The sequence below is a fragment of the Tupaia chinensis genome, unplaced genomic scaffold, assembly GCF_000334495.1.
Source record: "Tupaia chinensis unplaced genomic scaffold, TupChi_1.0 Scaffold000320_1, whole genome shotgun sequence".
Taxonomy (NCBI): Eukaryota; Metazoa; Chordata; class Mammalia; order Scandentia; family Tupaiidae; genus Tupaia; species Tupaia belangeri.
In genome coordinates this window covers 4418570-4445534 of record NW_006159813.1, presented here as the reverse complement: position 1 = coordinate 4445534, position 26965 = coordinate 4418570, and the positions used below count along the sequence as shown (strand labels likewise).

At 46.2% G+C, this 26965-nt stretch overlaps 1 protein-coding gene across 4 annotated transcripts in view; it reads right to left on the bottom strand.

The window, feature by feature from the left end:
* The window catches only part of VSIG10 (V-set and immunoglobulin domain containing 10), a 102627-nt gene that overhangs the window by 22571 nt on the left and 53091 nt on the right, over window positions 1-26965 (bottom strand). For 2 of the 4 annotated variants that reach the window (XM_006151561.3, XM_006151562.3), the window contains one exon: window positions 7493-7774. In XM_006151561.3, the coding sequence (XP_006151623.1) occupies window positions 7493-7697 (205 nt within the window). In that variant the 5' untranslated portion in view covers window positions 7698-7774. Of the gene's footprint in view, window positions 1-7492; window positions 7775-15918; window positions 16217-26965 lie in introns of those variants that run through there. The other 2 variants (XM_006151560.3, XM_006151559.3) reach the window with 2 other exon arrangements.

The following is a 26965-nucleotide window of genomic DNA, read 5'->3' as shown; positions in this document are numbered from 1 at the left end:
GAGAGAGAGAGAGAGAGAAAGAAAGTGAGACGTATGCTGCCGGGTCCGGGACTCGAACTGTGGTCAGTCATATGGGGGTCCAGTCCCTTAACCACCATGTTACCTGCTGGCCTGTAGTTCTTCTCATGATACACATTTCCCATGAACTTTCTGAAGATCCACGTGTCCTTGATAACACGCTTGTCATTTGGAGACTGGCTCCTAATAGTTTCAGGGATTTGCTGAAATCATGTCACAGCCCACAAAGGTCCAGGGAAGCATTATGCTGTGGTTTGGGAAGTGTCTGAATGCCCTACCCATCATTGCTGGCTAGTTGGTTAGGTATGTGGCCCAGCAGGTCCAAGGGCGTGCCCACTTGGCAAGTATCCAGAGACGCACAAGGTTGTGTATGAGGTCCTGGTAGCCAAAGCTAGGCCTAGCTGAGTTAGTATGCTAGATCATACAAGCCTGGGTCTTCCTAACTGATCGGGTTCAGGGGGGTGGGAGGGTGTAGAGGCTGGCCTTGACAATGTGGACAGATTTGCAGAAACCAGCTGGCGAAGTTTTGACCAGCACGATTCTCATCAAGAAATGGGGTTGGTTATAGGAAGTAGGTGAGATGGGTGCAGGTGGAAGGATTTAAAAAAATAAAAATAAAGTGAGAACATCTAAAGGGCCTCCTGAATTATTTAATATACAAAGATCAAAGCTCATCTACAAATCCCTTGGTTGAGTATGATTTCTTGATTAAAACTGATACTATCTTCTTGATTCCATGGGGTTCCCTCTCTACCATGGCTTACTACAGAAAATAAGGCATCAGTTCCTTTTCCTCTCTCCTCTCTCCACCCTGTTCATATTCCTAAACAGAACCTACCAGTCCTGGGACCAGCAGTTGGTGTAATGGTTATGTTGCTGGACTCCCACACAGTGGACCACAGTTTGAGTCCTGGACCTGGTAGCTTAAAACTCATGCTGGATGTGTGTGCATGTGTGCCCAAGATCCTGAGAGGAGAGTGGAGAAGGGATTGTGGTGTGGCCAACCCCCTAGGGGGATGATTTCTCTCTGTCTCTCTCTCTCTCTCTCTCTGGAGAGCACATGCACCCAACTGTAAAAATCTCTCTCTCAAAAAAATAAAGAATCTAACAGCCCTTTTATTATTATTATTATTATTATATTTGCTAGAAGACACATGCACTTGAAAGAGAGAGAGAAAGATAGTGAGAAAGCAACCCCCACCACTATGGTGGATGGTCATGTTATAATCCCTTGTCCTCCACCCCTTCCTCTTTTTGAGATTTTGGGCATGCACACACACACATGCCTAGTGTGTTTTTCAAGCCACAGGGGCCGGGACTTGAACTGTGCACTTAGCCATGTGGGATCCAGTCACCTTAACCACATAAGCAGCCCTTTTTGCTTATAAGGTGACAGTAGCAATCACTTGAAGAGACAGGTAGATAGAGGAGGGAACAAAAATGGGTCTATTTGGCGGGGACCAGGGACCTTTCCTTAGTCTCCCTTTCTTGGAAACACCTCCAGCTCCCAAACTCCAACTGAATGCTCAGCTCTTGGAGGTGGATACAACCAACTTCCTCACAGCTCATGTGCCAACTGGCTCCAATGTTCCCTAAACACCTGGTTGGCCTGATAAAAACAGGTACAGGGAGAGCTTGGCACCATGTATCATGACATCTCACTAGGGGCTTTCTCAGGCAAATCTCAAGCTCGATCACTCAGTTCCCCAGACACGTAAGAGACGATGTCTTGAAAAAGGCACAGAGCAGGGGGTCAGCAGGTGGCAGAGAGGTTAAGGCGCTGGATTCCCACGTGGAATCCTCAGGCCAGGTGTATGTGCAAGTGTGCCCCAAATCCTAAGAAGTGAATGGAGGAGGAGAAAAGATTGTGGCGAGGCCATCCTCCCAGGGAGTGATTTCTCACTTTCTGTCTCTCTGAGCATACATGCACTATAGCAAAACAAAACAAAACAAAACAAAACCCCAAAAGCTCTCACACACACACAAAAGGCACAGCATCTACCAGGACACGTTAAGGCCTCCTCACCTCTCCAGTCTTTCTGCAGGAAACACAGCTATTCTAAACTCATACCCACTCCGATCTGAAAGCAGGAGAGAAAGACACATAGGCGAAATAATAGCCCTGAATTGCACCAGCCCAGAGGATTTCTGTTCTTTTAAGAGCAGGGTTCCATTTCTCATGTCAAGACCCTCCCATCCCACCTTGAAATGAACAAGTAGCAGTGCAGAATCTTTTGCTGTGGGATGACTGACAAAAATCACATTGCGATGTCCATTCTGGGCAGGTTAAATCACCTCAGGCCTCTGGAAAACCTGATGGCATGGAGGCACCAAATACCCCTCGTCAATAAGCACAGATCTTGGGGTGTGAAGGGAGAAATTTCCCAGCCCTCAAACAGCCAGCTCTGTGCTTCTACGTCTGTCCATCCGCGTGTCCAATGTCCTTACAGATAACAACTTGCCACATATTAGAATGCTTTTCCCTAGCTTCCAAGGCCATGTCGGAATGTTTCCAAACTGTTCTCCTTAAGAGAAGGAGGACATGTGGCCTAGTTATCAACCACATGTCAGTATCAGTGAATAGATGGGAAACGGCAAAGACCTGAGTCCCTGACCCACAGCAAGTCGTGTTTGAAAGGCTCAGATATAAATTGACTATTAGGAACTTGAGATTTATTTTCCCATAGAAACCCTGTCACCAACTTAACCAATGGGTTGAGGAAACAAAGACCAAGCGCACTCTGAGGGCACAAGTTTATCTCATCAACGCATGCCACAAATATGGGACTAGGTTCTACCATTAACTGTGATTTCACAGATGAGGTTAGCGAGGTCCAGGGGATGTCCCCAAGGTCACAAAAGGAAGAGCCAGAAGGACCTGGATTTGCACCTAGGCAGCTCGACTTCAGAGTATCTGCTCTCAGCCATTCGGCAATAACACTGCCCTCCCAGAAAGCAGCTGAATCAAGCCTTATACGTATTTCCAAATCTCCTATGCAAAAATGAGGGCCAAGTTCCAATCAGAGATGCCCAGTTCTCCCTGAAAGTCACAGTTTGAGGAGCAGGAAAGGGCTCCCTGATGCCAGAAGGGATCCAGGGTTTTACCCAGGGCCCTTCTGGAATAGGAACAAAGAGTTATATCCCAGAGGGCTTTGGTGTAAAGAGAACTACATGGTGTCTGTGTTCTATTTTCACAAACAAGCCCTACACCACTCAGGGAGACCCCGTCTATTTCCAAATGAAGCCATCTCCACACATAAATCACACTGCAGCGACCCAGGTGCATGCAAGACTTCCCTTCAGGGAGTGCTAAGTGCTATTTGACTTTACTGACAATTAAAAAAAAAAAAAAAATTAAGTGAAAGTTCACTTTCACGCTATCAAGACCTTACATTTATCTCCGTATAAAGCAATAGGGAAACTAATCTATCCCCCAATAACTTTAGCCAATGATTAATAAATCAGTGTCAAATTGAGTTGTCATAAACTGGAGAGCAAAAGATAGAAAAACAGAAAGTTGTGACACCATTATCCTCTGCTGTGGTCAAAACAGATGATATTTAGGGCCAGACAGTGGTGCAACTGTAATGCAACTGGATCCACATGGGGAGGTCCTCAGTTTGCATCCTGAGACCTCTCTATATATCAGACATGTGTGTGTCTATGATCTGGGCTAGCCAGGATGCGGGGATGGACCATGACATGAAGATCCTGTTGAGGTACTATTTCCATGTCTCTCTGTGTGTCTGGCTGTCTTTGTCTTACAGAATAAATAAAAGAGAGTGAGAGGGAAGATATGCATGGATAAAAATGATATGAAGGAATTATTAATTTTCATTGGGCAGCTAGAGTGAGGGAAACTAGCCAGCACTTGCTCATAAGCTCACAGTGTCAACCAGACAGCTGGGTCAAGAGAGTGACATTTTAGGGACCAGTAGATGGAGTAATGGTTACGTCGCTGGACTCCTATGTAGTAGACTATGGTTCAAGTCCCAGACTCAGTGGCTTAAAAATTCACACCGGGTACATGTGCATGTGTGCCCAAAATCTCAAGAGGAGAGTGGAGGAGAAGGGATTGTGGTGTAGCCATCCCTTCTAGGGGATGATCTCTGGCTTTCTGTCTGTCTCTCCAGTGAGCACATGTGCCCTTTAGCAAAAATCTCTCTCTCTCTTAAAAAAAAAGAGTGTGACATAAATTTTTTTTTTTTTTAACATATCCCCAGCCATTTGGGAATTCATCTATGGCATCTCCAGACACAGAAACACTTGTGTTCATGGACTCCATAAGCTCTGAGTAGACCTTGGAGATACCCGAAAACCTAAAATGCTGGGCTGGCCTTCAAGTCTAGTGGTTAAGAGAGCTGGATCCCACATGGCTAACTGTAGTTCAAATCCTGGCCCCAGCTGCTTGAAAAACATTCAGGGTACATCTGTGTGCCCTAAATCCTGACAAGATGGAGAAATGGAGAACAGATTGTGGTATGACCATGCCCCATGGTGAGGGAAGGGGGGAGGGTGTTCTCTCCCTCTCCTTTCCCTTTGGTAAGCACACTTGTCCTCCAGAAATAAAAAATAAAAATCTAGACATGTCTTTGAGGCCTCTCTTTTCTTCATCTTCTACTTCTCTTCTTTTCTTTTTAAAAATTTGCTATGGGGCATGCATACTTGCCAGAGAGAAAGCAAAAAGGCCCCTCCAGAGGGGATGACCATGCCACAATCACTTCTCCATTCTCCTCTCCAGGTTTTTTTAAGTTATTTATTTTTGTTTTTAGGTTTTTGTCATAGGGCACATATGCTTGCTGGAGAAAGACAGTGAAAGGGAAAGTAAGAAATTACCCCCACAGGGGTGATGGCCATGCCACAATCCATTCTTCTCCATTGTCCTCCTGGGGCTTTGGGAATGCATGCACACGTGCCCAGCATAAGTTTCTAACCGCAGGTCTGGGACTTGAGCCATGGTCGGCTATGTGGGAGTCCAGCGCCTTAACTACCATATAACCTATTAGCCCCTCCTCTCAAGATTTTGGGTATGTACACAGCATGGTTTTCAAGCTACTGGGTCCGGGACCCAAACCATACTGTTAGCCATGTGGGATCTAGCGACCTTAGGCAGTACCTTAGGCTTTCTGTCTGTCTCTCCAGTGAGCACATGTGCCCTTTAGCAAAAATCTCTCTCTCTCTTAAAAAAAAAGAGTGTACACCACTTGGCTGGTCCCTATCCCCCCCTTCTGATCCTCCAACAAATCCTGCTGTTCAATCTAAAAATATATCCTACACCTGTGCAGTTTCACCAAGGCCACTGCCACCTCCCGGGTCTGATCACCACCACCTTGTACTTTCTGTTGGCTTCCCCATTGTTACTTTATCAGCTCTCTTCCATGAGATGCCACACCCCTTCTTGACACTCCAGCAATTTCTCCTGCCATCTGGAATAAAATCCCAATTGCTGACCTTGGGTATTAGTTTCCTAGGGCTGTTAACAATACGCCATTCTCTCACAGTTCTGGCGGCTAAAAGTCTGAAGTCAAGACTCTAAGGGATGATCCTTCCCTGCCTTTTCTTAGCTTTTGGTGGTGGCCACCAATCCTTGGCATTCCTTATTTGTTTGTTTGTTTTTTAATTGCCAGAGGGTGGGTGTACTCACCAGAGAGAGAGAGACAGAGACAGAGAAAGAGAGCATGGGCATGCTGCCAGGGCTGGGACTTGAACTGCAGTCGGCAACATGGGATCTAGCTCCCTGACCCTTTAGGTTGTGGGGTCAGCCCCTTCTGACTTTTTCAGCTGTTGAAAAATGTAAAGCCGCCCATCCTGGTGGTGTAGTAGGTAGCAAGCTCAACTGCCATGCAGGAAGCCCCAGGGCCCACTATGGGTTTGGCTCCCTGGGCTGGCCTGGAAATACACCAGGTGCGTGCACACGTAACGGAGATCCTGATGAGCTGGAGGGCCAGAGAAAAGGAATAGCGTCATGATGAGATCCTGTGGAGGGTGTTTCTCTCTTGCTCTCACTCATGCTCATGTATGCATTCTTTATTACCAGAAAATAAATAAACTTAAAAAATGTAAACTATTCATAACTTATAGGCCATACAAAAATAAGCAGCAGGCTAGATTTGGTCAACAGGCTACGGTTTGCAAATTGCTGCTTTCAGGGGCCAGGAGGTGACGTAGTAGTTTGGGCACTGGACTCCTACATGGCTGACTGCAGTTCAAGTCCTGAACCCAGCAGCTTGAAAATCACACTTGGTGTGTGTGTGCCCAAAATCCCAAGAAGTGAATGAAGGAGAAGAAATTGCAGTGTGGCCATCCCCGCTGGGGGATGATTTCCCACTTTCCCTCTGTCTCTCTCCTGTGAATAGATGTACCCTATGGAAGAAAAAAATTGTTGCTCTAAACTCCTCCTTGTGGATACAATAGACTGTTTTAGGAGCTCATGCCACTACGAGTACTGCATGCTCACTATCCCCGACGCGCATGCAGTGTATTAACCTCAGTTAAAAAAATGAGGAAAACTAAAGCTCAGCGATATTAAGCTACTCACTGAAGGTGACATAGAGCTGAGCGATAGCCTTAGGACTGGAAGTAAGGTGGCCTGACTCCCTTTTTTTTAAGAATTATTTTTGGGGCCAGCACATGGTGTAGCAGTTACGTTGTTCTCACATGGCTGACTGTGGTTAGAATCCTGGACCTGGAGGCTTGAAGCTCACATTGGGCACGTGTGCATGTGTGCCTAAGATCCCAGAAGGAGAATGGAGGGAGATGATTTTTCACTTTCTTTCATTGTCTCTGTCTCTCTCTCCACTGGGTGCATGTACCCTAAGGGTCTGGGACCCAAACCCTGGTCGGCCATGTGGGAGTCTAGCACCTTAACCGCCATGCCACCTGCCTGCCCCAACTCCACTGTTATAGTTTAACTGTTACACTATAAAATGACATTAATAGCAAGGATGACATGAGGCCAGATAGTGGTCCAGTGGTAAGGCACGATGCTCTGTAATGCTGACCCACACAAGAAGGTTCTGGGTCTGCATCTCGTATCTCCCTAACTACACTGGGCATGCACATGCCCAAGACCCAGAGCTGGCAGAAGCTGGGGAGAGGGACTGCAGTGACAAGAACCTGTTGAGGGTGCATGCTATCTCTGTTTCTCTTGCTCATGGAGGAGATAAACTTATAAATAAACACAAACATTTCAAAAATAATTTTTTTTTAAATAATAGCAAACTAATAGAGCCATTTAAGGCATTTTATAAACTGGTATCTATTCTTCACAGCAATTATACGAGGCAAAAATCCTTTCTATCCCCATTTTTCAGGTGAGGAAATACAGGTACAAGACATCATTCAGCCTGCAAGTGGCAGAGCCCAGAATGAAATCAAGGCCACACGGTCCCAGAACCCTTGCTCCTGACTACGGCCTCTCCCTGTGCAAGGCTCTGAGCGTCTCTCCAGCCCCAGCCCCAACCACCTGACTTACTGGCCATCCGCAGCCACACCCGGAACCACCGGGTCACAGTCAGGATCTCCTGGCAGGTGTAGTTCCCTTCATCCTGCAGGCTCAGGGCCTCAATGTGGAGGGAGCTGCCATTCACTAGAGAAAAGCGAGGCTCGGCTGGCGGGAGGCTAGAGTTGGAGGAGAGGAGGAGGACAGGCTCCGAGTCATTCCGGTACCAGGTCACCATCCCCCTCGGTCCTGAGACGTTGCCACAGTGCAGGGTCGCATTCTCGTGAACTTCTCCAATGACGACATCTTCCAATCCTGTACAAGGGAAGGTTGAGCAGTTACAACCTTTCTTTTGAAACTGAAAGAGACAGAGACCGAGGCAAGCATTTCAACAGCGTCCCTATCCCATGACCCAGCTCAGCAGCCTGGATCACAAGTACACGCATGCCTGGCACACTCAGGGAGATCCTGGGACACGAACCCAGGGCCTTTCTCATGTGGGTCCAGTTGTGTTACCACTGTGCCACCACCTTTCTTTTTTCTTTTTTACTACAGAATATGTGCACTTACCAGAAAGAGACATACAGAGAGAGGGAGAGGGGGAGAGAGAGGGAAGTAAGAAAGTACCACAGGGGTTGGCCACACCACAATCCCTTCTCCTCCATCCTCCTTTCAGGATTTTGGGCATGCACACACACACATACCTGGCATGTTTCTTTTCTTTCTTTCTTTTTTTTAAAAAAGAATTATTTGCTTATTTAATTCCATTTGCTATTTATTTATTTTGCAATTTGACTAGAGAGAGAAAGAGAGAAAGAAAGTGAGAAATCAAGCCTCCAAGTCCAGGACTGGAACAATAGTCAGCACCTTTAACGACCACACCACCTGCTGGCCCCAACACCTGGCATGTTTCTCAAGCTGCCAGATTCAGGACTTGAACCGTGTGATTGGCCATGTGGGATACAGTTGCCTTAACCATCATGCCACAGGCTGGCCCACAACCTTTCTTAATTTCTGAACAATCTCCCTTTCTGACTGTCCCTCTGCATTTGGATTGAAAAAAAAAATCAGGTATGTGTATTTAAGATGTGATAGCATAAAGGGCTCCACCCTGCAGAAATTTTTGGCCAGTCACTGATACTAGTAAACATGTGGTGTACTGCAGATAGGGCCCCAATTCCTGCCCATTCCCCCACTGTCCATGCCTTCACTGTGTCACTGCAGGGCCACCCACTCTTACTCTGGGCTCAGCCCTGTAATGTGCTTTGGCCAATGGAATAATAGCAAGTGTGATGTAAGCAGAGGTCTAAAAAGTGCTTGTGAATGATCATTAGAGAAATGCAAATCAACACCACAATGAGACACCATCTCACACATTAGGATGGCTACTATGAAAAAATATAGCAAATGTGAGCAAGGACATGGAGAAACTGAAACACTTGTCCACTGTAGGTGGGAATGTAAAACAGTGCAGCCACTGTGGAAAACAGTGTGATTGGTAGTAAATAATTAAAAATGGGCCAGGGCCAGCAGGTGGCACGGTGGTTAAGGCACATTCCCACGTGGCCAACCATGGTTCGAGTCCCAGACCTGGTGGCTTGCTTTCTCACTTTCCTTCTCTCTCTCTCTCGTTGTTTCTCCCTGGTCAAATTAAAATAAATGAATGAATAAAATTAAATAATTCTTTATAAAAAAAATAGGGGTCAGCAAGTGGCATGGTGGTTAATGTACTGGATTCCCACATAGTGGACCAAGGTTCGAGTCCCAGACCTGGCAGCTTGGGGGAGAGGTTTTTGCTATAGGGCGCGTGCGCTCGCCAGACAGAGAGAGGGAGACATAGAGACAGAAAGCGAGAAATCACCCCCCAGGGGGGATGGTCACACCGCAATCCCTTCTCCTCCACTCTCCTCTCGGGATCTTGGGCACGCACGCACACGCGCCCGGCGTGAGTTCTAAGCCACCGGGTCCGGGATGCAAACCACGGTCGACTATGTGGGAGTCCAGCGACATAGCCATTACGCTAACTGCAGGTTCCCAATAAATAATTATTTTAATAAATTAAAAATAGAACTACCATGTAATGCAGCAATTCCACTTTTATATATATAGCCAAAAGAACAGAAAGCAGAGGCTCAGAGATATTTGTTCATGGCATTTTTTACAACAGCCAAAAGGTGGAAGTAATTCAAGTGTCCACTGACAGAAAAATGGGTCAACAAAAAACATTATACAGATATAGCAGATTGTTATTCCACCTTAAAAAAGGAAGGAAATTCTGATATCTGCTACAACATGGATGAACCTGGAGGACACTGTGCTAAGTGAAATGAGCCAGCCACAAAAAAGACAGATATGGCTTTGTTCCACTTATTATGAGGTAGTTAGACTCAAACTCGTAGACAGAAAGTAGAATGGTGTTTGCCAAGGCAAAAAGGGAGAGAGATCGTTGAACGGGGACATTTCACTTTCATAAGATAAAAGAGTCAAGGAGATGGATGGTCGCACAACTCTACTTAGTGACAGTGATCAGTTCAATGTGATTGGAGGAAAAAGTTCTGAAGATGGATGACGGTTGCTCTGGATTATGAATGTACTCACTGCCACTGAACTGCACACTTAAGACGGGAAATTTTGTGCTAGGTGTATTTTACAATTAAAAGAAAAGTGGGGGGGGGTGAGTGTTTGCATCACTGGGCTTATTTACTTTCATCCTCTGCCAATCACTGTGAGAAGAACATGACCCTCCCAGTTTCCAGAGGGAGGATGAAACTGCAGCTGAGACCATTCTAGATGGGCCTTGAGCCAGCCCATCTTCATTCCAGCCATGTGAGGCCAGGCAAGATCAGCAGAGCCACCCTACCAACCACCCCAGGCCTGTGTGCAGTACTTATGCACAACTTTGGTTTTGGGGTTGTCTGTTAAAACAGCATTTTTGTGGCTATAAATACATGATATAAACCAAATGTTTTATATACCTAGAAATTCAGAGGGGCATATAGAGGAGGCGTTCTTTCTGTTCTCCTACTGGTCTCTCTTTCAGTCTCCAGCTCAGGTCCCAATGACCCTGGAGTCAGTGCTGGCTTAGCAGCTCTATGCAAGAACAGGCTAAGACCACTGACTGTGCGCCCACTTTGGGGCAGGCCCTGTTCTAAGCATTGGGGTTCCCATGGTGAACAAAACAGACAGAAATCTCCAGGAGTTCACAGTCTAGGGGAAAAGACAGTAAGGCAGCAATTACACCAAGATAAGGCGTCAGGGAAAGGCTCCAAAGTTCAGCTGGGGCTCCTATGAGACTTCCTCCAGGAAGCCAAAGATCTGACAACTGGGTAGGGATAAGCCAGGTAAAAGTGAGAATCAGATTCCCAAAGGAATGGCACGTTCAAAAACCCAGACCAGATTACGCCACAGATTAACAATCAGCTCCAAGGAGGAAGCATCTACAGAGTCTTGGGGGGGATTTGACTCTGTAAGCCTGCAGAACAGACCCGAGAGACCCTTTTTGCCAAGATGGTGCCCAAAGCGAAGGACACTTCTGCCCCTCTCAAAGCTGACGCCAAAGTAGAGGCTTTGAAGGGCAAAAAGAGTGGTGCTGAAAGGTATTTACAGCTACTACCCCACCCCCCAAAAAAGGAGCACCACATACCACCCACCTTTCAGCAGCCTAAGATACTATGGCTTGGAGGTATCTCAAATATTCCCTGAAGGGTGCCCCCAACCGGGGGAAATAGCTTGATGGACTGTGCCATTGTCAAGTACCCCCCACCACCACCACCAGACCACAGCCATGAAGACGGACAGCAACACTCTGTGTTCATTGTGGACGTCAAGGCCAACAAGCACCAGATCAAACAGGCTGTGAAGAAGCTCTGTGATATTGACGTGGCCAAGGTCAACACCCTGATCTGGCCTGAAGGAGAGAAGGCTTCTGTGCGACTGGCTCCTGGTTATGATGCTTTGGATGCTGCCAACAAAACTGGAATCACCTAAACTGAGTCCAGTCAGCTAATTCTAAATACACATTTTTTTCACCTTTAAAAAAGGGAAGGGAAAAAAAAACCAAAAAGCTCAGACCAGCAGCAAAGTTAGAAATGCAAATGACCAGACCCTACCTTAGAATATCTCAATCAGAGACTGGTGGGGCTGGGAGCAAACCCTCTGTTGAAACAAGCTGTTCAGGTGATTCTGATGTTCACTCAAGGTTCATAGATGCTAAAAGGCAACTGATCTGGCATAAAATGGACAAGAGGTAACAAGAAGCTGGGTCAGCAGGTGGTGTGGTGGTTAAGGCGCTAGACTCCCACATGGCTAACCGTGGTTCGTAGTCCTGGGCCTGGAGACTTGCTTTCTCGCTTTCTTTCTCTCTCTCTCCGGTCAAATTAAAATAAATGAATACATAAGTCTAAATAAATATTTTACAAAAAGAGGTATCAAGAAGCAGAGGTAGCCCATTTTGCTGAGAAGTCTCAGATTTCCCTAGCCTCCTCCACAATCAACACCCAAATAGAGACCAGAGGGACAGGAATAACCTTACAACTATACAACAAACCACTGAACTATATATTTTAAAAAGGTGAATTTTAGGAGATATAAACTGTACCTCAATAAAGCTGTTCTTTAAAAATAACAAACTGCCCCTTGCCTCTGGGAATCCTTCTCATTTAGAAAAGGAAGAGTAGCCACCTGTATTTGGCTTCCGTCTGTTTAGAAAGAACTCTCTTTGAAAGATCTGAAGCCACCCCAGAGCTACAGGAAGTTCTCTCAACATCTCTGTTTTATTGTTTGTTTAAGTCTCTCCATAAGAGAAACAGAGAGAGAGAGAGAGAGAGGAGAGCAACCCAACAGGGTATTCTTGCTGTGATCACCAGCAGGTGTGCTCAGGGAGGCCCCAGTATGTGAGCCCAGGACCCTTCTCAGTTGTGAATATAATTGCATTACCATTGTGCCATTGCCTGGCCCCTCTCTACCTTGGCCAGGTCATTCTCCAAAGACAGGAGGGAAAAAAAATAAAAGAACAGGGACTAGCAAAGAGGCACTGTGATTAAGGCACTGGATTCCTACAAGGCTGAACTGCAGTTCAAGTCCTAGACCTGGAGGTTTGCTTTCTCATTTTCTCTTTTTTAATATAATTGCATTACCATTGTGCCATTGCCTGGCCCCTCTCTACCTTGGCCAGGTCATTCTCCAAAGACAGGAGGGAAAAAAAATAAAAGAACAGGGACTAGCAAAGAGGCACTGTGATTAAGGCACTGGATTCCTACAAGGCTGAACTGCAGTTCAAGTCCTAGACCTGGAGGTTTGCTTTCTCATTTTCCCTTTTGTTCTCTCTGAGTAGAGAGAGAAATTTTAAAAAATAATAATGATAATAAATAAAATTAATAATTTTAAAAATAATTTAAAAATTAAATTAAATTGAAGGAATAAAAAATTTTAAAAAGTCACTCACTGAAAGGCATAGGTGCCATCTAATGCTGACAATTCCAAAACAGCAATAAATGCTTCTGCACCATCACTTTAAGAAGCAAGGGAGGACAGTTTTTAAACAATTGGGCCTGAGAACCCAAGCTCTCAGGTGGCACTCCTCACTCAGAGGAGGCAGAGAAACAGATGCTAGGTGTGTTCATGAGAGCTTCAGACCTGCCCCTTCCCTGACTTTGGCAAAGGAATAAAGGAATGGAGGCTTGGAAAAGCCCTAGTGAAACTTTAATCTTGGAACTTGAGCTAACATTGTCTTCTCCTCCAAGGAGTAGGATGACATGATCACAAAATAAACCATTTGAAGGTATTTCACTTCCCCTCCTGGCTTTGCGTGCTCTTTTTTTTTTTTTTAAACTACCAAAGCTGAAGGTGACCTTAGAGATCATCTAATCCAGAGCTATGGCTGTCCGAAGAACTGGGCTGAAGATAGGGTTGAGTTGGGGCTCAGTGGAGAACACAGTCTTTGATTAGTGATGTCTGACATGGACATGGAAGGGGTGGTCCTTGAAGATATACTATCCCCATACCTTATAGCTCTATACCTCTTTATTTCACTGTTGAGAATATGGAGGTTCGGGAAGCTTCCGTGAAATATTTAAGGTCCCATGCAAGTCACTGGAAGGTGTGGTATTGTCTTTCAGGTCTCGAGTGTTCCAGGTCACAAGACTTACTCTGGTTTCCTAAGCCGGGCAGTGAGACACTAAAATATAGTAACAGTTTATGCTATGAAAAGTGATTTGCACGGCCAGAAGGTCCCCTGTTGTCCTTTAACCTTAAATTCAAAATATGGAACAAAGCAGGGAGTAACATAAACTCCACTGATCCTGCCCCTTTTACTATTATTTAGACTCAGAGCCAGACCCAAATGTTAATTTTTTTCCTAGGAACTTTTCTCAGGAATGATCTGGGTTTATATCCTGAGGTGACAAGCAGAAGCATGGAGGTCATCTGGAGTTTACTGTCAGAAGAAAGATCTTTATTATTATCATTATTATTTTCTGCCAAGACAACTCCCAACTTGAAAAACAAACAACGAAGATATGACAAGCTCAGAAAGTCCCTGGCACTACACACAAAGGTGAGTTGGAATTAGCCTTCAGAACAGTTGGGCATGCAAGAATAGGCCAGGTGGTGGCTCAGCGGAAATACAACTGGACTCAATATGGGAAGGGTCCTGGGTTTGAGTACTGAGACCTCCCTGAGCATGCCAGTTGTACATGCTGGCTAGGGTCAGGGATGAATCATGGCATGAGGATCCTGTCTGTCTCTCTCTCTCAGAAGAAATAAACTTGATAAAAGTAAAAAATTTATATTTTATAAATAAACTTTTTTATTTTTTTCAGAAACAATTGGCAAGGCTGTGGAAGTAGTTCTCCACGTGGTGAGCAGTCAGTCTGCATTCCAGCACGATGATTTCAGCCCAGGGTTCAGATGTCCCCCAGCCCCGGATGTACACAGCAAGGGAAATACTGCAGGCAGCTGGGGGGAAGGAAATGCGCCCTCCCCCCAGTCTTGAACAAGAGAGATGGAGAGAGAGAGACAGACAGAAGGCATCTCCAACAGTGTCTCCACCTGCAATTCACTCCCCAGTCAGCCCAGACCATGAGGACACATGTGCCCAGCACGCAGGGAAACCTCCACCATGTGAACCAGCAGCCTCTGGTGTAGGTCAGCCACCCAGGGCATAGCCTTTTACATTGCAATGCCCCCGTCTGGTCCTGCCTTTAACTTCTGGAAATGGGCAGTGGGGAAGTGTTCTTCCTCCCTCACCCCCAGCAAAGTGATCACTACTTAAAATGCCTGGAGGAGCCAGCAGGTAATGTCCACGGACTGAAGAGGGCGAGGGGTCAGTACTACAATAGGAAGAGGTGGAACAAATTTGGGATCACATGCCCAGGATAAAAGAAGATGGTGACTGTGGAGTTCAAGGTGGGAAGGCCCTGTGTGGCTAGCCCTTCAGATTATTCCAGATAAACTCGAAATTTAGATAGCAAGAAATGCTTTTAAATTACTGCTAAAAATAAAACAAAAATTTGTGGGAGCCTAACAATTAAGAACTTTTGGCACTTGCTGCTAGGAAGCTCAGATGCAATTTACAACCCATGTGGGGAAGTCCAGCTGGGTGGGCTGGACTGAGCAACAAGGAAAGTAGCACAATGACCCGCCTTCATCCTGGCAAACTACAAGCCTCCTGGCTCTATCTCCTGTCCCTCCACCCAGTTTTCTCTCTTCTTCCCGCTTGTCACACTCATAGCACACAGCAGACATGCATTCGCTGAGTAATGAAATCCAGAAATGTTTTCCAATCTTTTCACATTCTACATATTTTTGTAAGCAACCCTCTCTTTACAATTGAAGCTTTAAGACCTTCTGTCAACCACGTTCCTTGTGAGGGGAAGATCTGTTGTAAAGTCTGAAATTATTTCAAAATAAAAAGTTTTTTTTTTTTTTTTTTTTTACAAAAAACAGAGTTGAAGGAGGAGGGCATGGCTTATGAATGCACTGGGCCGGTATGGACAGACCTGCAGGGGTGTGTAGGAAAATCCACAGGTTACAGGTGCATTCAACGTTGGATGGTGAGAGGGAGGAGAGAAAAATCGAGTGGAAGCTTCCAGTCCGAACACCAGCACAGCAGGTAAAACCAGAACGTGAATTTTCATCCGAGGCTTAAAAATAAAATCACTATGCCCCTCTACAGTAGCCTTGATTTCCCCCCAACACATATCGGAGGCCGTTCACAGCCTTGAGCGGCTGCCCACCCAGGAGGCTGGGGCGATCTCGCCCTCCACCGAGAGTCCGGGAAAATTCCTTCCCGCAAAGCGAGCCGAGCTGCGAGCAGGAAACCTCGGACCCCTCCCCAGCGGCTTCGCGTCCGCGGCCACCACTGATTCGGGTGGAGTCGGAGGAAATTCGGTCCCTCGTTGTCCCCTCCCCACGGCTGTCTGGAAAAACTCTACTTTTTTCTCCAGATCGTGGCTCCTTACCTGCGGCGACCCAGTGGGCCAGGAGCGCCCCAAGATAGAGGAGGACGCGGGGTTCGGGCGCCCAGCCGCCTGCGGCCATCTCGCTCCAGATCCCGGCTCGGGAAATGCAGGCTCCGCCTGGGCAGGGTGTGCGCCCCAGGGCCCTGGCCCCTGGGGTACCGAGTATTCCTCCCAGGTCTTTGGGACTGCAGAGTGACCCCACTTCCGAAGCCCCCAGGAAGGATGCTGTGAGCCCGATGTGCTGTGCCGGAGACTGCACTAGACTGGCGGCGCGGATCCCCTCTCGAGCCCGACCGGGGTGGGAGGGCGCACCCCGCCCTCTGCACCCGCCTGCCCACTCCCGCTGGCGGAAAACAACAGAAGCGGGCTCCCTCCCGCCTCCCATCCAGGCGGGAGCCCCACTTCCTCTACCTTGGCCGGGGAGGAGGGCTTTTTATGCAAAGGGCGCGCTCGGTCCCGCTGGCCCGGGGGAGGGACGCAAAGGCTGGGCCCTCTCGGAGTCCACTCTGGCTGGGACAGCAGTCCGGAGGCGCGGGGACAGCTGGGCCGGACCGAGCCTGCAGCTGCCGCAGGACGCACTCCAACCCCAGCTCGCGGGCTGTTCCCTCCCGGCTCGGGCTGCGGAACCCGGAGGAGCGTGGTGAACCGAAAGGGGCTGCTTAGCTGCGGAAGGCTGGGTCCGCCTGGGCGTCCCGGCGGAGGTGCCCTGGCGATTCTCGTCTGTGTTCCTGTGCGCTGGGCGGGCGCCCGGGCAGCCATCGCTGCCTTTTCCTACCCTTTGCAAAAGGGAGGAGAAAGATGATCCCTGAGACCTTCAGCCAAAAACGGCCATGGGACTCTCGTTCTCCTGTTACCCGCGGAGACCACACAGGAGAGCGCGGACCAAGAAGTCTGCAGGACTTGTTTCTCCAGAGTTTTGTTTTTCAGTTAGCTTTTCTGTTTGTTTTCGTTTCCCCCCTCCCACTCACTGAGATTCCCAGAGAGTTACATTCCCGGGCACGCTCCCTCGCTTCCCTGCCATGCTTCCATTTCATCCGTGTGTTTGTCCCCGTGAACAGGCAACTGTGGTGACCGCGGCCAAAGCCCTACTTGAAACAGCCATGGGAGAAGCTTCCTGTTTTTAAAAAAATGCAATTAGGGCAGTAAAATACTCATTGTCGGCTCTAGGAGGTGGATATGTGAGTGTTCATTCTTTGGACTTTCTGCCTGATTAAAAATATAAAATGTTAGGGGATATATATATGTGTGTGTGTATGTATATGTGTGTGTGTGTATATATATATATATATATGTGTGTGTGTGTGTATGTATATGTGTGTGTATATATATGTATATATATGTGTGTGTATATGTGTGTATGTGTGTATATACACACACATATATATGAAAAAAAAAATATATATATGTATATATATTTAACTTGACCAGAGGAAAAAAGAGAGAGACAAAGTAGGCCACCAGGTCTGGGACTCAAACGATGGTCAGTCATATGGTAGTATGGTAGTCCAGCACGATGCCATCTGCCCATGGAGGAGAACTATTAAATTGCAATTAAAATAATTTATTCTGGGGCTGGCAGCATGGTGGTTAAGGGTGCTGGACTCCCACATGGCCGACCACGGTCCGAGTCCCAGAACTGGTAGCTTTCTTTCTCACTTTCTCTCTCTCAATTTCTCTGGCTCTGTCCCTCTCTGGTCAAATTAAATAAGTAATGGAGTTAAAAAAATATATTCTTTAAAAAAAATAATTCATCCTGCCTGAAGGCCCCTTATTGTAACATTTCTAGCATCCTCTTGAAAGAAATCCTCCTGAAACCAGTTTTAAAAGTGTATTTCTCTTATGTATTGAGGCATGAATCTACACAGTTCTTCCCTTAAAAAAAAAATTTAGTTCTTAATTTCTTCTGTTTCTTCTTCAATTTGACCAGAGAGAAAAAGGGAGTAAGCAAGCAAGCCACCAGGTTCAAGACTCAAACTGCAGTTGGCCATGTGGGAGTCCAGCAACTTAATGACCATGCCACCTGCTGGCCCCAGTTCTTCATTTTTTGTCTTTGCTCAATGATTTTAGCTTTTTAGCCAACCCTAGGCTCTGTTTTCACTCCCTCCATCGTTGGGTTTTCACTTTACCTCTCTGACCTAGTGATGGGAAGTAAATCTTACCCTACCTAGACCTAGTTCCTGAATCCTCAGCCTCTGGTATCTACTTGCCATACAATGTGTGTTTGTTGAATAAATGAATTAAAGTTAATTGTTTTTGATGCCACAGTTCTTCAGTTTTCTCGCAAACACCTCCCATCCTCACCTGAAGTAAAAATGCTATAAATAGAATCAGTAACTGGTAAGGATTCAGCTGAGGGTCTGGAGTTTTCTGTGACCATCAGGGCACCGAGCAAGGGGACCAGCACGCCTCCTGACATAACTGCTGAGTCAGTAGAAGCTGCTAATCTCCTGGGGGCCCTCCCTGCAACCCTTGGACCTAAGGACCATTCAATCCCATTTTACAAGTGAGAAACTCAGAACTCTGGGAACTTATGCTGCAAGTCCCAGGTGGCTGGTGGTAAATATAGGACTAGAGCCATCTGCCCAACCAATCTTGTCACAAATACAATGGCTGCCAGGGCCCAGAAGATATGGGTTCAAAAGGGTTGGGTGTCACTGGGGGAACAGACACTTTATTCCTGACCCCAGCTGGTCCAGGAAATACCCACCCGTTTTGGTTTGGGTACAGGTGCTTGTGCTGGCCCTGAGACAGGATCAGCCTGTCCTGACGTCCACTGGCATGTCAGGCAGCTCTAGACAATAGAGTGCCCTCCCTAGAACAATGACCAGTGAGCTGGGGACTCACCATGTGGTCCCTGCAAGGTAAAGTCCTTTCAGAGCCCCAGCTCTCAGTTTTACTATCTGTAAAACTGAGCTAATATGTGGGAACAGGAAGTGGCCTGGTGGTTAAGGTGCTGGATCCCACATGTGCGACTGTGGTTGGAGTCCCAAATCCAGTGGCTTGAAGAGCATGCCATGTGTGCCCAAAATCCTGAGGGGAGAATAAAGGAGACGGGATTGTGGTGTGGCCATCCATCCCCCCAGGGAGGTAATTTCTTGCTTTTTCTGTCTCTTCTCTTTCTGCCAAGTGTGTGCACTCTATGGCAAAAGTCAAACAACGAAACAGAGATAATGTCTACCTCATGGGGTTATGTAAAGGCAAGTAAGTCGGGCCAGCCCCCTGGCACTGTGGTTTTATACACTGTTAATCAGGAGCCAGGTCTCACATAGCCAACTGTGAAAACATGTCACTCATTATGGGTGTGTGCATCCCAGATCCTTATGGGAAGGACGGATGGAGGAAAAAGGATGATGGTTTGACCATGCCCCCTTTGAAAGGATGCCCTTTCACACACACTCTCTCTCTGGCAAATGTACACATCCTTTAAAAAAGGATGGCAGCTTAAAAAGGAGAGAGAGAGAGAGAGAGAGAGAGGGAAAGGGAGTTAACCGAGAGAGAGAGAGAGAGAGAGAGAAAGGGAGTTAAAATGTATGAAGGGAATCAATAAAGGTGTTTACAGACCTAAGGCACTGCTTTGGATTCTAGCCCTAGACTGAGAATGCCACTCAGTCAAAACCATTCACAGACCATGGGGTTCAGCCACTGGTGTCAGGCTGCTACACACGGCTGTTCTGTTTAGTTTTAGCCTCCCATGAATGGAAAACTTACTCTGGGCTAAGTTCTTTGTATACATTAATTCATTCAGCCACTTCAGGAGCCTGAGAATGAGGTACAGTAGCTCCCCTTTATCTGCAGGCGATGCGTCCCAAGATCCCAGCAGATGCCTGAAACTGCGCCCAGGACTGAGCCCTCTATAAACGATGTTTTCTCTATCTGATAACTGGGAGGTGGCATGTACAGTGTGGATACACTCAACGAGGGGATCGTTCACATCCTGGGTGGGATGGAGTGGGGCTGCATGAGAGTTCATCACGCTACTCAGAACGGCAATTTCAAAATTATGAATTACTACTGGAATGTTTCATTTAATATGTTTGGACCATGATTGACCATGGGTGACTGAAACTGTGGAAAATGAAACTGCAGATAATGGAGGACTACTGTATTAACATTCCCATTTTAAGGATGGCTCTGAGAGGCCAGGCTGCAAGGTCAGTATATAGGGGAGCTATAAGCTGAACCTGAACCCGAGGCGCTGCCATTTTGGTCCGTCTCACAGGAACAGATCAGGGCTTGAACCTGACTTCATTGCCAGTGCTTCTGCAGCTTGGCCCTTTGAAGGTTCAAGAACACCTTTGTGTGTGTGTGTGTGTGTGTGTGTGTGTGTGTGTGAGAGAGAGAGAGAGAGAGAGAGAGAGAGTGCAGGTCATATTAGTCTGTTGTGTTGCTAATAAAAGAAATGCCTGGGGACCAGCAGTTAGCATAACGGCTATGTCGCTGGACTCCCATGTAGTCAACCGCGGTTCGAGTCCCAGACCGAGCAGCTTAAACTCACGCCGGGCATGTGTGCATCGTGCCCAAGATTCTGAGAGGAGAACGGAGGAGAGGGGATTGAGGCATGGCCATCCCCCTGGGGGGTGATTTCTTGCTTTCTGTCTCTCTGTCTCTCTCTGGCTGGCTGGCAAGCACGCGCGCCCTATAGCAAAAACCTCTCCAAAAAAAAAAAAAAAAAGAAATGCCTGAATCTGGGTGATTTATAAGAATAGCATGTTTACTGCCAGGCATCGCACAGCCAGAGCTTGAGCAGAGCGGAGTGGAGCACAGCAGAGCAGATCATACCTGTCTCATTCCTTCCCCTTAGAAACTCACCAAGATGTAGTCATTGGGGCCCCACCCTGATGGCCTTAATCCTAATCACTTTCCAAAAGCCCCAACTCTTCAAGCCATAGTTAAAGATTAAGTTTCCACTCTTAAACAAACAAACAAACAAATAAACAAAAAGACTAGCCAGAGGGTATGTGAACTCACCAGAGAAAGACAGAGAGGGAGAGGGAGAAGGCACCCATGGGGCGAGGTCAAGCCATAATCCCTTCTCCTCCATTTCTCATTCTGTCAAGGTTTGGGGACACAAGTGCACAAAAGCCTAGTGTGGTTTTCAAGCTGCCAGGGCTAGAATTCAAACTGCTTGGTCAGCCATATGGGTTCATGCTCCCTAAACCACTAGGCCACAGTGTGTGCCCAGTAACTACTACTACTACTACTGCAATCATTCATTCATTTATCCCAGAGAGAGAGAAGGCATCTCCCTAGTGGGCCATGGTTATGGCTATATGCGTGCACAAGTGTGCGCAAACACACACACACACTAGCATGATTTTCTTTCTTCTTATTTTTAAATAGTTATTTATTAACTTTAATTGTTATTATTTTATTATTTTTTATTTTGACCAGAGACAGAATGAAGGAGAAAGTGAGAAAGCAAGCCATCAGGTCTGGGACTTGAACTGTGGTCAGTCATGTGGGAATCCAGCACCTTAACCACCACGCCATCTGCCAGCCCCACCCCAGTGTGTTTTTCAAGCTGATGGGTCTGGAATCTGAACTGCAGTTGGCCATGTGGGCTCTATCTACCTATACACTATGCTTAACTGCTTTGATACAGGGCCAGCCCTCCACCCTCTTACTGTCTTCATAATATAAACGTAATTTAGCACACAAATTGTGGGGGGACACATTGAGAACACAGCACAGGTTAACCAAGTATAATGGAACCAAATGATTATACAATTTTACAAATGTTCAGAAAAAAAAGATGCTTTGCAACATTTCTGGATATTGCAGAAAGCAAGCAGTGGGGAGGCAGATCCTTGTGGAGATTCTCAATTGGAACTGGAGATTAGGATTTAGTCTTTTGCCTTCAACCCAATCAGCTTCCATCTCTTTGGTTTTCTCAATGATTGCACTAGTCTCCTTCCATGAGCAAACAAACTCTGTCTGTCATTGGCTTCCTTAAAGTGCCTGGTTTCAGCTATGAGGGGATCTGGATGAGCCTGCTGATGACAATGTCATTTATGGCCAGCACTCTCTGGGCCTCCATGGCGGGGCAATCTGTCTTGCTGTGCATAAGAGTGGTGGGGATAGCTGTGTCAACTCTGAAAGCTGTCAAAATCGAAACGGAGCCATGTGTCAACATGTGTTAAGCCCTGACTAAACCAAGCTAGGGAAGGTAATGGAGGAGCTGTTTTCTCATGTAAGAACAGCTCCCCCCCCAACTTTTTCTTTTCTTCTGCTATAGGGCACATGGGCTCACCAGAGAGAGACATAGAGAGGTAAAGTGAGAAATCACTCTCCAGGGAAGATGGCCACACTGCAATCTCTTCTCCATTCTCCTCTTGAGATTTTGGATACACATGTACACTCATCCAGCGTTTCTCAAGTCATGGAGTCCAGGACTTGAACTGTGCAGTTAGCCATGTGCAATCCAACCATGTTAACCACCATGCCACCGGCTGGCCCCAAGAACAGTTATTTAAAGAATTCTGTTAGGGAGCCAGTAGGTGATATGGTGGTTAAGTGCTAAACTCCCACATGGCTGACTGAGGTTCGAGTACTGGATCAAATAGCTTGAAGTTCACACCAGGCATGTGTACGTGTGTGCACAAAATCCCTAGAGGAGACTGGAGAAGGGATTGTAACATGGCCCATCCCCCAGGGGCAGTGATTTCTTCCAGTTTCTGTGTATTTCTGGCGAGCTCATGTGGCCTATAGCAAAAATCTCTCAAAATTTTTTTTTTCTTAGAGTCACGACTTGTACAAAGACCACTGCAACCCAATACAAGGACTACTGCTGCTAAAACATCTGTCAAAAAGACTGCCTGTCCAACCTCGAACTGATGCCACCTTTGTTATTGACCCTGGTAGCCAAGGATAATTGTCCCCAAACAACTGGTATAATCCCCTCTCCACCTCCCCTCTGGCTTGTGGTTTGTGCCTTTAAAAGCCGCTTGAAAATTATAAGATCTAGGTGCGCACGTTCAGGGAAATCTGAATATATTCATTTGTGTTGCATGCCAGGTGCAACTTATACCCACATAAACTTTTTTTGCTTTATAGAATCTGCCTTTATAGGTTGACATATCATACTCTTCATCCAGGTCTACCACATAGGCCATGCAGCCTGATAGAAATACCTCTCATATGCTTTGCTCTTGAAGAGCATACAATGAATACTGAGGCCCAGACGTATTTAAGATATTATTTTATTTCCAGGTTCCTCACTTTTCTGAGTTTCCTTTTGGGGCTTTTCTGTAAGTTCCTCTCCTCTTTGCTGGCCATCTCACCTCTAACCTTTTGATGCAGAGCAAAATTCACACATTTCACCAAATGGATGTTTTTCATGTCAGCATCTAAGAATCTGGATTCCTCCATCAACTGTCTTCTCTGCCTTTTCCTTCCCTAATTTGCCAAAGGGTGTGTGTGCTCACTAGACGGAGACAGACACAGACACACAGACAGAAAGCACCCACCCACACACCACCACCACCAATGGGGCATGTCACACAGCAATCTCTTGTGCTCTCTATTTCTCCATCCTGTTGGCATTTGGGGCATGCTACTGGGGTTGGAATTTCAACTGTACTTTGGCCATGTGAGATCAGGCTCTGTTAACCACTAGGCCACAAGCCAGTCCCGTCTTTTCTGCTTGCTAATTTATTAGCCTCCACGTTGAAACCCACATCCCTGTAGTTAGTGGTGGTGCTGATCAGTTCAGTTTCCTCACAGTCTTTGTTCACACCATCTCTCCATTCCTTGATATAGTCTGCTACTTCTCTGCTACCTCTATTTCTGGTTGGTGTAGCTTGGTGTAATGACTTTCCTTTCTCCCTCCTCTGCGCAGCTATCTTCATTGTACCGCCTGGCATCTTACCATGTCATGACTTACAGGATGCAGAAGCAGGGACAGCCTTTGGAATCATGGTCTTCACTGGGGATTTTAATTGGTGCTGAAAGGAGTGAGGATCATTCACATCCCATCTAGGGCCAACGAGTTGGCTCACTGTCTCACTCAGGAATTTTGTAAGCTTGTCTTTCAATGCCAGAAAGGATGAGGTCTCCAACAATGGCAGCAACAAGCTTTTTCCCCTTTGATATCAACTCATAGTGCTTTGCACCTGAGCCTTTACACTTCTGGCTTTCTATTTTTTCAAACATCAGTCCTGGCCTGGAGCAGAGAAATTGGAATTGTCATTGATTAAACTATACTCCACCCCTTCATGCCATCCAACCAATGGCAGGGGGTATGTGGGGAAGCCACACCCACAGCACCTGCAGCAGTATCTCCAGCCCAGCAGGAACTTCATTGAGGGAGACTTTGTGGAGCTGCAGAAAGTGAGCCACAACCTGCCAGTCCTAATGTGCCAATGCGGTGCTGTATAGGCTGAGATCTGGGCCTGTTAGGGTGAGCAAGAGATGCTGAGGACCAGGGCCTGGGTGGAGGAATCTCAAGCAATCTATCTTATGTCTATTATTTCTGCCCAGTTCCTCCTCTTGAGGTGTCCCTTCCCTAAGGATAATTCTGAAAGGTTTCTTAGCAACAATCTGCTCCTCAGTTCAACCTAGAGATAGTCCCTAGGGCATTCAGGGAGAGAAAGCTAGCAAGGAACAGCTTGAGTAGGAGTCTGCATCTCAGGTCCAGTTGGGTGCCTCAGAGTAAAAGTGGTAAAAAGGTAGAGGACAAAATCCTACCTGCACACCCTTGGATGGGCCTGGGACTCACAGGCTGGTGCCTCGAGGAACAAGGGCAAAATTAGCCTGGTGTATTCTTTGAAGAAAAAAATCTGCTAACCCTTCCAATAATGCCACCTCCCTCCACTTCCACTCTGCCTGCTGTCCAGATCAAAGAACAGGGGTGTGGATGCTGTAGCAAGGAAGTTCCTGAAATCAGGCAAAGTCCCAAGATGAAGTTGGCAGGATGAGATGGAAAAATGGAAAATGGAGAGCTGGCAAATGAATCTACTATTTTTGACAGAGCCCAGAGTCTCCTATCTAGTCTAGGGACTAGGAGGGTGAATTCTATTGTCTCTTGAGTGGCATGAGACTGAGAAGGCAGATCCATCCCTAGGAGGTGAAATGCCATTTGCAAATCAGGAAAATAACCATCCAGGTCCCTGAGAAATGGAGGCAGGGGCTGAAGAAAGGTGGATGAACCACCCAGCATAACACAGGAGAGTGGCCCAGTAGCCTGCTGGCAAATGTTTTCCAACAGAGTTTGAGGGTGGATATGTAGTGTTTGCCAATTTCCGTGGTGTAAATACTTCTACTATAGCCAATTTCCACCTACTGCTGTGAAGTTAATGAACTAAAAGCACAAGCAGTTCTCCAGAGCCAATACCAGGGCTCCTCTTTGCTTCAATGAACAGCTCTAAGGTGGGAAACTTCTGACAGGAAAAGCATACGCTAGCTCACCCCTGATGAGATCTGCTGGGAGCTAAACAGATGACTCAGGTAGAAAACACTCTTTGATTGCTTTCCTGTTCTTTGATCTTACTCTCACTTATTGAATGTATTTGTAGGCCAAGATTAATGTTGTTTTCTCAACTCCAAACTGGGACATGTGGATTGCTAGCCACAAATATATTTAATTTCTCAGATAAAGGGACTAAGTAAAATCAGGAGCTACCCTGAGCAAACTGGAATAAAATGTTTTCCTGCAGTTGGCATGCCCATTTCTTAGATAATATTTACTTTTTTCCTGATTATAAACATAATATGCTTATATTATGACAAGCAGGTGGCATGGTAGTTAAGGCACTGGACACTCTCACATGGCTGACCACAGTTCAAGTCCCGGGCCTGATGGCTTGTTTTCTCACTTCCCTTCTTTCTCTCTCTCTGTCAAATTAAAAATAAATGAATGAATAAATAAAATTTAATAAATAATTATTTTTAAAATGCTCAATCTCAAAAAAAATGAAAAAACAGAAAATAAAATTTAACTATAACCTATCTAAACCTAATCACTATGAGCTCTAGAAATGTCCAATTGTTTTTGCTGAGTTTTGATGTAAATGTTTGTTTACAAAGTTGTGATATTTTAACAAAAATTTATTAAATTTTTTTTTTTTTGGCTATAGGGCGCATGCGCTCACCAGAAAGACAGAGAGAGACAGAGAGATAGAAAGTGAGAAATCACCCCCTGGGGGGTATGGCCACGCCACAATCCCTTCACCTCCATCCTCCTCTCGGGATCCTGGGCACACAAGCACACGTGCCCGGCATGAGTTTTAAGCCACGTCTAGGACTTGAACTGTGGTCGACTACATGGGAGTCCAGGGACATAGCCATTACGCCAACTGCTGGTCTCCCTCACCCCGCCAAAAAAAAAAAAATTTTGCCAGAGGGCCACACACTTGCCTAAGAGACAGAGTCAGAGGGGGGGAAGTGAAAAAGCACCCTCCATAGGGGATGGTCAAGCTGCAATCCCTTCCTCTTCATGTCTCCTTATCTGGATTTTGGATAAACACATGCAAGGCATGTTTTTAAACTGCCAGGTCTGGGACTCAAACTGGGCAGTCCGCTACGTGGAATCCAGCTCTCTTAACCACCAAGGCACCAAGTGGCCACACAAAATTTTGATTTTTGCCTTTTTCCTTAACTTGTTAAGTATATATAAAATAGCAATTTGTGTGTCTATGTGAGATTTCTTTTGACAACTAACTGGTCTTTTTAAAAAATATTTTTAATATTTTATTTCAAGTTCTTTTATACATTAAATCACGTTATTTAGCTTGCAAAGTAAATAGTCTAACATGTGTACATTTTTCCCCAGTCCAGTTGATAATACTATAAAGTTATTTTCAACAGATAACACCCCATTTCTTTGTCCCATTAATGCTATGCCTCTTTATTTTTCTCCTTAATGTCCTTCCTCAGACTCTACTCCTTCACCGACCCTCTTCCCACCCTATATCTGGAATTCACAACCATTTACTATGTTTCTGTATCGTTCAGTAATTCAATTTCAGTCAGAGAGTGAGGACACTCAGTATATATTAAGTGGAGACATAACAGTGTTTCTCCTTCATAGCCTGGCTTGCTTTACTCAGCA